The 14153-nt window shown below is 37.6% G+C and overlaps 1 protein-coding gene across 2 annotated transcripts in view; it reads right to left on the reverse strand.

Moving 5' to 3' along the window:
- Positions 1-14153, reverse strand: part of Sema5c (Semaphorin 5c) — a 68610-nt gene that overhangs the window by 9356 nt on the left and 45101 nt on the right. For both annotated transcript variants that reach the window (XM_066739937.1, XM_066739936.1), the window contains exon 3: positions 8704-8800. In XM_066739937.1, the coding sequence (XP_066596034.1) occupies positions 8704-8800 (97 nt within the window). The remainder of the gene's footprint in view (positions 1-8703; positions 8801-14153) is intronic.

The raw sequence follows: 14153 nt of genomic DNA on the forward strand, positions 1-14153 counted from the left end.
GCGCTTCACTCGGCCTGTTCTTAATTTGTAGAACGTTCTTAATGGCTAATTAATTAGCAGTCAATAACGATATAAGGATTAGCGAGATTAAAATCGATCGTCCGAATGCATACACATTCGTTTTCTCTTTCTCGCGCCATCTCGTCCAAGATCGATAAATATCCACCATTGATCTCGATTGAAATGTACTCTTTCCTTTTTTAAGAAAAATTGTCTAAATCAATTACCAAGTTTGAGAAATTAATTGGAGGGAGGTAATAATGTGTGTATGGTCACTATGTGGCAGGTATATCGTTATTTTGCTGATCGCTCGATGAGAGAAAGAAAAGAGGGGGGGGGGGGGTATAGGCGGTGATTTACTCAAGAATAATGTATAGAGATTCGATAACGAAGGACGACGCGTATTACGGAGAAGGTAAGCTAGTCGCGAGGCGATAGTGGACATCGGCAGGGATAATTCTGGCATCTCGGATTCCATATGAAACTTAGGAAAAACGTGGGCCGGCCAGCCTACATTTCTGCATGCCACCGTGCCCTGTCTTTTTAAACCTGCCTGCTCCACCAGTGTCACTCGAGATTTATCAAAATCACCTCGCTTTCTCGATACATAAACCAAATGCTGCAAATAACGTCCCTGCTGTGTGGATCTTTATCCTAAAATTATTATAGACTCTATATTTACGAGAAGGTTTTTTTTTAAACAAAAAGAACCGAACGATCCTCCTGTCCATCGAAACCAATCAATAAGCAATTTTCATGGAAATAAAGCAGCGTTTCTTCTATTCGTATATTCCTTCGCACGTTTCAACGTTATTTATCGATACACTATTAATTTGAATTTGAGAAAATCACATTCTTCTTGATTTATGGGACACGATTCTATACGAAACTCCATAGCACGGTTATAATATGTTATTACGCGTGTGTGTTGCACGAATTTTAATTGCGACTCAATTTTCTCCTCTATTTTACATACATAAGTTATTATATATATGCATATAAATATGTATGGAGCAAGTGCAAGGATTGGTGAAGTCTAAAAATAGCCATAAATAATAGTTTTATCCCATATGTACTATATTAATTTTTGCTTGTTACAACGATCAACCGCCACCACATTTATTTCTGCCATCGATTCGCGTAAATCCTTACTCATCCATGGGAGGGAGAACTGGTTATAGTTTCTATTATAACGCTTACAGGCTTTTCGGTTGGTTTATTTCTACCCCACCTCCCTCTATCACGAGGATTTATCATTTTAAATTATTAGCATGGACTGGAAAGCAATCGGTCGAAAATTTTCATGCTATAATCACAGATTCCATTCTGGTCCTAAAACCTGTTAAATAATTTCAATGAAGGACATATTCAACATTTCAGTGAATGATACTTTTATATTTAATATTCTGTTCATTATATTTTTCATTCTGCAAAGTTCTTTATTGTTCTTGAAAATTAAGGAAGTAAAAGAGAACCGTATTTAATAATTTATATAATTCACTCTTGAATAAAATTGCTTTAATTGTTCCCTCGTGGCCAGAGAAAGAAAACAATTAAAATTGATTTACAGAGGAAACTCGCAAGTTTCTCAGCCAATAATTATTTTCTGTATACGAGTCAATGAAAATACTTTCAAAAGAGCTGCGCTATTTAGCTATTAAAAATTACTTGATGGGGTACATGATTGATCAGTTGATGTTGCATCGCTTTTAAGTTATTAATTTTTTCCTACAATGGAGAAGGCACCGGGGAATTGAGTTTTAATTGAGCCAAATGACGGTGGAAGGAAAATTGCTGAGGAGGATTGTCTTTCCAGTGATTAATTATCATTAGAAGCTCATTTGTGGATTTGCAAATAGTGTGTTGGTACTCCGATGAGGTGTGTTATCGTAAGAAAATAAATTTCTTAACAGATCTGTGAAATGTAGAATTTATTCTTCCTCTCCCAGAAACGATAATTAAACTCTCGATTCAATCTTAAATCTTCTTGGCTGAGACCAACTTAAATAATCAAAATTTATTAATTGCAAATCAGATATGCTTACTTTATGCTAATAAATGATTGCTTCATCTCAATAAACATTAGGTTATATTCTCTCCCTGTAATAATGGGAGTAAGGCCGTTCAGAAAATAAAAAATATGAATTATTCCTCCTTCTTGTGACCACTCGTTGGAAAATCCAGGACTAGTCTACTATAAATTCTCATGAATCTACTCTAGAAAATTTAATAATTTCTTTCCTACACGATTCGACATCAATATCAACGGATGAATAATTGATCAAGATATTAATGATTTCTAATTGAATAAAAAAAATTTATTTGAATTCTTACAAAAAGGATCTAATATTAGGAGAGTGACTGAATATTTGTCAATGGAAAAATTTTGACGCTCCAGTGATCATGCAGTATATACATACAGTCTGTGAGGATATAAAATGGAGCTGGAAAGAAATTGCTGGGTTGAAAAGAATTAAGAAAAGTATATAAAGAGAATGTCGCACTTGGCAGGCGGCGCCAGTTAGTCCTGCGCGCGTACGCAATAGTTTTGCTCTCGGCTAGAGCCTTCTACACGCACGTACACAAGTATAGAGCAGTATGAAGAAAAATTGTAGCCAAGGCGCGATATACGCGACTTATATGCACGCCCCAGACGGAGAACCAGCGTGTAGAACATTACGATGTCGTTTTTGTGCCGCCGCGCCGCGCCGCACCGATTGTGCGATATATCCCCACAATTACAAGCTATACCCACCCAACTTGCCAACTTTTATGTGTAATAGATATATACGCACACACTGTATATTCTTGGAAAATCGAAACAACACAATGATCCATCTATAGTTTCCATCCCTTTATTCGTACATTTTTTAATATTTACTCACACATTGCTTCCATAATGCATTATTTATGTGCATCTGTATATAATATGCGCTGCTCGGAAACCCATTTAACGTCCTCTCTTGTTTTACATAATTTCATAAAAAATAACATAAGATTTATAAAATACCGACTATCCTGGGTATATATGCATATTTCGATCTCCAGCGAATCGTGACGGATTATCGAACCTAGAGAGACATTCGACGTCAAATTAAAAGAAATGTTTATGTGTGGGTTATTGGTCATGCTTGACCAGCAGAAAAGTCACTTCAACTTCCGGAATTAGCTATCAATTTCTGTATTACCTACATTGCGTGTTGATGCTTATGACGATTTATTTTAATATTAAAACAATATTCTGGTATCTTTGTTTTTTTGTTTCATTTTCACTCGTTCGAAAATTTGTGTTGTTTTATTCTGGAGCCTCGATTACATTGCAAATATTGCTTGATATATAATAGGAAAATTCATTCTGTACGAAAGCAAAAGAATTGTTTTAAAATATCATGCATAATTTTGTTGGCTGTAGGATAACTTCCTCCAGCAAGTGAATTATAATTAAATTAAAACCGAGCTAGAACTCTTACTAATAAATATTGTAAGAGGAATAAAATTTGTAAAATGTTAATTTTTGAATGGGTATTTCGAGCCTCCTTTAAACATTCGTTTTTTCTTTTATGAAGATTTAATTCGGTTTAGCACTTTTCGCGATCAGCAACATGAAACGTTAACAGGTATAGATATTAGCCGGTGTTTAAGCGATAAAAGCCACAAATTATCAGAATGTGCAAAATTCTACCAAATAAATTTGAATTTATTTTTCTCGCTTGTTTCGTAATGGGGAAGTTACACAGGTGCTCTAAAAGTATCCAGCTTCGTTTATATCGGTCGACTTTCCGTATTCATATACAAAGTAGATAATCGTAAATTATCGGATTTACCTTTACGCAAAATGCACCGACGTTTACGAGTTTTTAATTGCAATTTGGATATACCAGTGATATTGCTTCTTGCATTAATAATAATGATGATAATCAAATTGATGAAAAAAAAGATCGAAAATAAATAAAGATTATATAGAAATAAAAATTATTGAAGCTTATTTGCGATAAAGTCGACCAGAAGACTATAAATAAATTGTACTTGGTTTTTCTAAAACGGGAACTCTCTCCACATAACGCATAATAAATTAATACAAAGATGTTTTTTTTATCAGATTTATTATTCAATATTACCAGGACTTTCGTTTCTAAAAACAGCAAATAGTACTTTCGAGGAATAATCAGGAAACGGATAAACGAAGCTTGAAGAGAGAGAGAGAGAGAGAGAGAGAGAGAGAGAGAGTTTGTGCTCAAATGTGTGGGTAGATTGTGTGACTGATAAGGTAAAGGTAGTAAACGTTTCTTGAATTCTGTCCTGATTAAAAAATATTTTGTTAAAATATAATATAAAAAATATTGTACTCTCTGCACATAAAATAATTTAAGAAATAAATTTATTCTTATGAATTACTTTATTTACAAATTCCCACACCCATAAGTTTAATATTCATTTGGTTAAAAATACAACATAAATTTTCTAGAACCAAATAAATATTTTTTCTATCGAGCTTTATTTATTTTCGTTGTGTTCACGTTTATAAAACAGTAACAAAGAAGAAACCTGAGTATGAATGCTTATTTACACAATCCAGTAATAATTAATGTAATTATTGTAGATAATATTTAAAAATTTACGTATAGGATTCCCAGTTTGACTATACTTTTAGACGCTACACTGCTAACGTAACTCCACACGTTGCATCTATAATCCCTAGATTCTATAAGAAAACAGACTAAGACTCCTCTACGAGACGTCCTAAAAGTGAACGTCTGCGAACCTACGATCTCTCGTTCCACCTCCCACGTTGCTCCTCGTTTCGTTGGTTTATTCCTACACATAGCAGATAAATATTTTTATCCGATAAAAATACGAAATTTTCCGCGTTCCTAGGAGAATTTTCCTGAATTTTTATATTTATTTTTCGGTTCACCTCCCAAGAGGATTAATCCCATTGCTCGGACACGAGGGTGGGGGCGTAGTTTTGGCTAAAGAGGTCCCTAAATGCAGATTTTGGTCCCTCCTTATGGTTATTTCGCTTCTACCTCTCTTCTTCTTGTTTTTCCTTCGCATCGTCGGAGATTCGGATGGCAAGATAAACCCTGGACCTTTCTAGGTAGCCTGTTATTGCTCCTAGGCAAAACTGGTTCCTCCAGCTTAGCGAACTAAAGAAGTCTGAACCGCGACGAAGAGTCCCTCCATGATCCTCTGAGAAACGTCCTTGCAAAAACTTAAGAGCCCTCTCTCCCTCTGGAGTATAATAAACCAATCCAAAAAACTTCAGCATTAAATTAGGGAATTAAATGGCTTATCCTGAAATCTGAAGAAAAAATTGCACTGCTGCTTGCACGAGTATTTATTTATTTCTCGAATAATATACAAGGCCAGGTACTATATATATGCTCTGATGAACAAAGAGCAAAGGGTAGATAGATTGACTCCGAATGCAGAGATAACGCATCAGAAATATAATTCGGGTACATCCAGTATCGTTATTTCACTGGAGGAGCTGGAAATGATAAATCGCGAGGAATTACTCGTTGAGATTAACGATCTTAGCCGGTAATGTTACCACCAAGTATGATTCGAGCGAAGGGAAGACGCAAGATTTCTCGTTGCTGCATGTACAAATAAAGATGGCTTTGTTAATGACTAATTTCGCGCTGTATCGCATTTATCTCAATCTTGCGAGGAAACTGGATGCTCGAATTTGTCAAGTGGTACTTTCTGTGGTAACAAGACCGATCAACGGAGAAAGGCGAATAAATTTCGAAAGGACCGACGTAATTAGTCAATGTAACGTTATATCGGTTGAAATGACGAGATACTTTGAGAGTGAAACGAGCGATCATTTAATCGAAAGCGTAGAAAATTCACCGAATACATCAGGAACGTGTTGTTTGCTGGTATATAGAATAATCTTGAAAATGTTTAAACACGATTATTCCAAAGTGAAGGAATTTTCAGAGGCTCGTCGTTTGAACAAATTTCTTAACTTTTGTTTAAAAATATTCTTCGGGGAGTTTTTGGGAAATTTTGGAATTAGATGATCTTGGAGTTGGTCAATTAACAGATTTATTAATGAATTGATTAAAAGATTTTGGTGTGCAGTGAATTGCAATAAGTATATCACGATCGACGTTGCAAGTGGAGTCTTATCTTAGCGATTTGGGAGCAAGGTTAGAAGGACTGGTGAACATTCCGGAGTATTCCCAGTGGGCAACGTGCCATTACTCGAACTTATGGAAGCATCAAGAGACAGCCTGACCGCAACTAGCTCGGTGGCGTAATGTTACTCGATCGCTCGTTAGCTTATCGCTGCCTGGCCGATACCATAAATCCACTTCGTGCGTATGGAACTTCCCTTAATGGCCTCTTAATTCGTCTTTTTAACTATTTCTAACATCCAGCTTTAATTTGCATATTCTCGTACCAAACGACGTTATTTAGTCCTGTGGCTCATTTGGCCCAGAAATAAATAAAGCATTGATTCCGAAACGATTATTCCATTTTTTTATATTTAACAATCTATTTTCTCCTATCCCTTCTCTTCCCTATTGTATATTATTAAATGTGATTTACCGAGAGTTACACCCTAAATTTTCTAAATCGTTGCTACGTACGTCATACGACTTAACCAATCGACATTGTTCGCGTGCCTGTAATAAATATCTTGGCATATATCATTAGCTCGTAATTATCCACTTGATTTCCTATATTTTTAAGGTCAATCCACCTGAATTAAAACTGTTCTTTTCGAAAATCTAGCTCACATTAGTCAACTATCTTTCTCCCAGCAAAATAAATCTCTCTAGTGTATGAAAAAATCGGTACATGGTAATTTAATCGGTTCTTCGTCAGAGTTCATCCTTCTATAATCATTATAATAATGCACGAATGGAGTCGAGTTAGACTTCGTGTCGAGTCTAACCAAAGGAGATTATAATTTCGTTCTGCCGCTTGTATATTTGAGCCACGCGAGAGAATCGAGTCTCTATAGCGTGAAAGGAATCGTTGGCACGAGCCAATAGGCAAGGTGTTCGGAATGCCAAATGGAGGAGAGCTGTCGCGTGGGGTGTGGAATATCTTCTACCCCTTTTCTCTATACCCATTTATCTTTCTCTGTATCCCCCTCCCTATGTCTCAATAAACCTTTCGAAACCAGTCCAGTCGAAATGGACAGTTAAGATCCTTCGGAGCCCTGGTATATGCGTGACAAAATTGACCACGAAGGTCTTCTATGGGAATTTCTCACTCCTGGTTCGTCAAATTAACTTTGGGATTGCTGAAAATTATCCAGTAAAAAGAAACTTTATTTTCATCAGTTCCTGATAACACACAATGTTCGAGGGACATTCTCGGAACGTTCTAGAAATGTCATAAGGATACATGCTATCAAAGAATTTATACATATATATATATAACACTTGCATTGTTCCAATCCTGAAAATTTCACGTAGTTCAAATATGGACCAAGTCAGTGGTCGAAGTGTTGATACTAAACTGATTATGAATTTATTTTGTAATCAAAATTATAGAAAATTGCACAGAAAAATATTGATTCGCTCGCAGACTGATTAATGGATTTTCCACTGTGATTTTTATTTTGGAATCGTTAGTGAGGGATTCCCCGTTCCTTGAAAAGCTGGGAATAGAATAGTTTTCAGGATAGTTTGGCGAATCGCCAGTGGAGGGAAAACGGCCGTTGCTCTCCTTGGCTTTTGTGTTTTGTCTGCGGCCACTTTGCGTCGGCCGATAAAACTTGGCGCGTTTCCCTTTGACCATCTAAATACCATACCGTAAAACAAGAATCTATTTTACTGCATGGATGCACGTGCTATAAATAACGACTCGCGGTATTATATTAGTAACCGCAAGACTGCACTTGTCGGAAAATCTCTGTAGACGAAACCCCACACTGATCGATCACCCAGGATTTATTTATAACCTGGACATAAAACTATAAATACACCAGATCCCTTTCTATTGGAGAAGAAAATTAGCGCGATTCTCATGGATCTTTGCCCGAATTTCTTTCACGAATTCAATGACAATAATAATTATTATCGTTATAAAAATCTGACTTCATAGATTTTAATCAATTTTATTATTATACTGAGAAAAAAAGTTATTTCGTGATTTAAATAATCCTTTATAAGGATAGATGTAAATAACTGTTTACTTGTAATGGAATTTGTAATTAAATGGATTAAACATGATTCGATTGGAATAATATTTTTCTCGCTATGTAACGACAACTTTCTTGATTGAATTTTCATAGAATCGAGGATTTTTATCACGTTTTATAACCTTTTAATAAATTGATAACGAAGAAACGCTTCGATGGATCATTATATAGATCGCTATAAATGGAAGATTTTCACGTCATACTTTTTTCATTAACGTCTCGTCATCCTCTAGTCCAACTAATCGCTCTAAAAAAAAAACGAGATCTCTCCCGAAAGTATCGAGAAAGCTGTCAACGAATTTAGCGTCGATCGTGAAAAGAAACAATAGAAAGAATTGTCCGAATGATTGTTCTCCTTTCTCGCGTACTTTCATCTTCCTCGCAGATCCTTTTTTCGGATTCTCTTTAGAACCGAAGGAGTCGCGAAAGGAAACTCGGCCACAATTGCGATAACTCCGTACGTGGAGGAGGAATTACGTCTTGGTGAAAATTGTGAAAGCAGACGCCGACTAAGCCTAAGAATAGCTTCTCACCGTGCGCCGACGACGACTTGCTGCCTGGCTACGTCGAAAAGTAACTGGGAATACGTGGTGACGCCTTGCTCGCGAAATAGATCGGTCCCCTTCAAATCTGAAAGTAGAAAAAACATTATTTTCCAAATGGAATAACAAACTTTGTCATTTATAGATATATATATGTATATAGAATATCCATAATAAAAACGTAAGATTTGCAAAAACTCTGTAGTAGCGCGGTCGTTTTTCGCGATCGTAGGTCGTTTTAAGGTGCGAACCGGTACGGTGGGGTGGGACAGGTGTGAAAAGCCGGTGCAGCTTGTCATAATTACCGAATCGAGCGTGTCGAGTGTCCTTCCGAGGCTATGGCTAAGAAATTCTACTTGACTTCGATGAAATTCAGTTGGCGCTTACGTTCCAGAGTAAACCATTCGTTAAGGCGTGAAATAGCGTAGCTACTACTACTAAGTCAAAGCTGTTGATTGAGTTATGATTAGTCGAGCACTTCCTGCTTTCGCTCGCTTAAAAATTCAAAGGACCAGTGTTTGCTTCGCGACGACTCATAAAAGTCATCTTGATTTCGCAACAATGTTCTCTTTGAAATTATAAGGGAATGAAACTTTGTGTAGGAATTAAAGGTCAATTTCGACATAGGTATTATAGCATATATGTATATGATTATATACACGTGTGTATGCTATATATATATATATATATATATATATAGTATTATAGAATATATAAAAGAAAACAAAAACGAGCGGCAAAATCTCATCTATATTATTAGAGTATTTTGCGGTAGCAACTGGATCCGACATCTGTCAGCTCTAACAGCAAAGGTTAACGCTCTGGAAATCCTTTACGAACCACCATTCCTCCTGTTTTTCTCAAGAACCAGCTCGAACCCGTTTCCCAACAACGCTGAAGGGAACCATGGATCACTACACGATAGGTCAATCATGATCCGAGTAGGATTTTCCTGAAAACTGGCGTTTCGCAGCTATACATATACAAAAGAACGAGTGTTCTCCAATCGGTGACCTTGAGACGAGGTCAAAGACCCCAGTTGGTTCAACAGTAGTTTTATTACTACATCCAGCAAATAACTTGAGGTCGATTTAGTCGAAAGTTTTACGACTTCCATGCGGTGTCAAATTTTCATTCGACACCCGAGCTAAAAATTGTATGGGGCGCCTAATATAATACTTCCGGCATTTTATCGTTTACGAGAGAACCGTATAAGAGACGAGGTGGGACTGTTGAACGACGAGAGGAGTGTAATGCGCTCTGGCAGGAAATTACAACGTCTCGTAGCGAGCAGGACGGTGCAAGAGGGAATCGAGAAAAGGATATACTATATATATATATATATATATATAAGGATGAAAGAGAGGAGAGTTAAGCTCTGCGTGGTGTATATACCTCCCCCTCCCCCTAAAGGTGGTCCTTCTCCTCGAGGACCCAGACGTTGGACCACCGGCTTGGCTATGTTAATACAGATAATTGCGTTATACGAAGCCCTACTCCCCCTACTTATTTTTTCGTCCTTCCCCCTTGACCATATTCCTCCCCTTGTTTAGTATATATAGCACAGAAAACCACGTACCACGCCTCGCAAAGTCATGAATAAGGATTCCACGCAAAGTGCAAATTTCCTCCACGATCAATTCATTCCATCATCAACTTCCCTAAATTTCTCATTCCAACACGTAATTTGCATTCGTTTCCTGCATCAAATTTCAATCCTGCACCCTACCATTCGATCCTCGACAAATTTATGCGCAGAGAAATTGTGCGATTTTTCTTATCGAGGAAAAATTGTCGTGCTATATATATGTCGTTGCTCGAGTGCAGGAGCGATTATGAAATTGATAGCGATGAGGCACGTAATGGGCAAACACGGTGGATTTTGTGAAAATTCTCTCAAGGATAACCAGTGGTGAGTGCATTCTGTCGAGTTATTCGACGAGACTCGCAATAAATAGACACGTCAGTGCGCAAACATTTTTAGATATGCACGACTCTGCAATTTCGTACGTCCTTCGCACATCCTAGGGACTACCGGCACGTACGTATAGAAATAACGCGAGATAATCGAGAGTCGCTAGAATAAACACTGGCACTGCCATTGCGTCACTAAATCCGCGGCAAAAAATTCTTTCTACAAATGAATAATCGAGGAAAATATGATCTTTCGTTTATGCACAAAAGGATTGAGCAATTTGTTGCACGGATTTAATATAGTTGTGTGTAGGGATTGAATAAACACAGCAATTATATAAATTCTTAGATTTCAACGATATATACGCTACGTACATAAATCATTGGAACCGCGAAAGAACTATGTTTCTCGATAAATCTGCAGTATTTCGAGCTGATAACAAATTAAAATCTGATCTTTCTTAATAAGCCACGCGGATTGTATTCGCCTGGCATTTATTATGCAAAGGCAAAAGACGGGATACGATCGAGCCTGGCTTTTCATAAATGAAACGCGTGGGCGCTTTTTTCTTCAGCCAGAAGAAAATTGCGCTGCTCTTTTGCTCGAAAAGGCACGTGGGAGGGTGACCGTTCGCGCCAACCCGGTCATTTTCGAAATTGAGCGCGGGACGAGGGCAGATGCGAATCGGCCAAAGAGTGCACTCGTTCTTCTCCTCGAGATCGTTCTTCGGGAGACTCTTTGGAATAATGAACCAGTGTGATACCAAAGTGAATTAAGAAAAGAGGAAAATTTCGAAAATAAATTATTAATTAATTTCTTTTATTATGAGTAGAACAGTAGTGAAATGTGTATCTGTAAAATAATTCTTATAACTTCAAACTGCAGTTTTCTTCAAATTTTTTAGTCTTATATCGAGCTTTACGTCGAAGGGACAAACATTTCGTTTTTTATAAATACGTATGATACCACTTTGTGACTAATATACAACCGAGAACAATGACGAATGAAGAAAATAATTAAAATGCCCTGAAGCAAAGATGCAAAAACCTTTACATCTGCAACGAACATATGAGATATTAAATTTCAGCATGGAACATTTTGCAAACCCTTTCCTATTTACTTTATTTAGAGAATTCTAGTGCAAAATTTAATTTTTAATAGTTACTTTAAGACGAGTTAATTTTTCTTGCATGCTTTAGGGTGTTTTAATCAAGGAGTGTGGGACTCAGTGAAAGTTAGATTGGAAATTTCGTAGAAAATATTTCAATCAATTGTTTGAATAGTATAAGATGAAGAAACATAGTCTGTGTGTATGTTAAGCCTGACTTTGCATAATAGCAGTAGTTTTACTATTTGTTAATTGCATATTGTTCCCTAAGAGCTTTGTGCCAGAGAATTGTATTTTTTGATTTTTCCTCGAGAATAATATTTCGACACGAGAAACCGAGAGCTAACCAAAGGGCTCGGAGAATTAGGAAAGTCCCGAATTAATTATAGCCAAGCGAGCTGTAAACTCAGCGTGGTTTCTCGTCCCTCGACGCATTCACGTGCGCTAAAACGCGGGCACGTCAACGTCTGGCTGGTGTTTACACGTTAAACACACTCGATCCTGCCGAAGCACCGTAAAAAAACACCAAAGTAACGTAACGAAAAATAAATTTAAAAAAAGGGTAAACGAGAGAAAAGAATTCAGAGAAAATGCACGATCAAATCGAGAATGAAACGATTCTAATTTAAACCGAGTTGTATTTAAGGAAACTGCTTGTTTACCTTTTAGCTACGTGTAAATCATCAGAAAAATTCGAATCGTCATTGTCCATAAACAAAGGAAAGACGATATATTTCCGGTCCATATGTTGCTGATGAGAAATCGCCCAGCCCGAATCAATCTTTATATTTAAAGTTCGAACGAAGCAAGGTCTCTTCGTTACATCGGCTGTCCGCTTCTTCAAGGCCGAGGTCTCCGACCCCCAGCTTCTTCCACTCCTCCTCCTCTTCCTCCCCCCTCCTCAGTATCAATTGCCCTTTGGTTGCACTCGCGACTTTTCGCAATCGCTTCTTTACAGAAAATTCGAGCCAACGCGTCATAAACTTTTTACGATCCTCTCTCGTTTCTCATTTTCCTTCGTTTAACGCTTCCAAGTTGGAATAAAGGCGTCGATAAACGAGGCTCGTTAGAATCGTTAAGATTTTCGGTTATTCGAATCGACTCGCCGGAGAGTATCCAATTAAAGGCGATTGTTTCTGCTGACACTGGCGAGTTGCCAAGAGTACATACACCGAGAGAGGATCATATATGGTAGCCCGAGCTACCTTGTACACCTTTATGTACAGTCGGTATCTTCGTCCTTATTTTCCCTGCCACTCTGCAGTTCTGCTGCAGCATGCACGTATACAGAGAAGGGAGTGCACACACGCCTATAAATTCCACGCGTGGTCGAGCTTATAAGCAGATACGTGTGGGACGTTGGCTCCAGTTAGCATAACCTGATCCGGACCTTGCTGCGTCTACACTTTGAGTTTTATTCTTTTCTTTCCTCGCTATATACGCCCTTCTCTTGATTATATATATATATTTATATATATATAATTTTTGTCTCTTTTGGCCTATTCTTACCCCACCCTCTCGATATCTTCCTCTTCCTCTCACCAATACACTCCCTCTTGTTATTGTGAAACGTCCTAGACTCTTCTTTATATTATTACTATTTTATATATAATAATGTTGTTTATTTTATATGTGTTATGGCTGGCTTTTGCAATAACCTGTTATTATTATTATAAAATAAAATAATATTATTTGCTCTTTTATTATAGTTTTTCTTTTTCTTTATATATACTGGATTGATCCTGATCTCACACTACTCGGTGCATTTATCCCTTTCTACCTGTTCATCACTCCCATGGTACATTTTTCCTCTTCCTCTGCATTCTAGCAATTCTTATTGTCCCTTAATGTCCCATTTTCACCCCTCCTCCTTCGACCCTTGCCTAATAGAGAAGATTGATGACCGGATAATGGAGCTACCACTCTCTATTCTTACGGAGAGTCTCTTGCGAGGGGAGCAATGGCGTATAGCATTACTGCTCTACGTGTGTATGTGTGTGTGGCTCCCTCGAAGGTGACTCCAGGTTTTTCCGAGCCAACCACAGGACCATTCCGGTTATATCTACCTGCTGAACCGGCCCTTCATGGAAAATCGTCCAGAAAAATTATCGTGCCACTGCTCGCGGTACTTTTACACCCAACTGTATACCTTTTATATATATATATATATATATGTGTGTGTGGGACTGGAGTTTTATACAATCTATTTCTCCCAATTATACCAAAAACTACGAAATGCAATGTAAGAAAAATTTCAGTACGCGACAAATTAGAGTATCGTCAGAAATGGATGGAGAAAAGAGCAAGGTGGATGAAGATTTTCAGACGGAAGTCCTTGGTCTTTCCGGAGGTGAAGGTTATTACCGATGAAAATGCCATCCGGTTTCTTGGAACGTCGCCGCGCTGGCATTGCCTCCG

This window comes from Prorops nasuta, unplaced genomic scaffold (genome assembly GCF_024137725.1).
Source record: "Prorops nasuta isolate Cenicafe-Biocafe unplaced genomic scaffold, Cenicafe_Pnas_1.2 PNAS00021, whole genome shotgun sequence".
NCBI classification, from domain to species: Eukaryota; Metazoa; Arthropoda; class Insecta; order Hymenoptera; family Bethylidae; genus Prorops; species Prorops nasuta.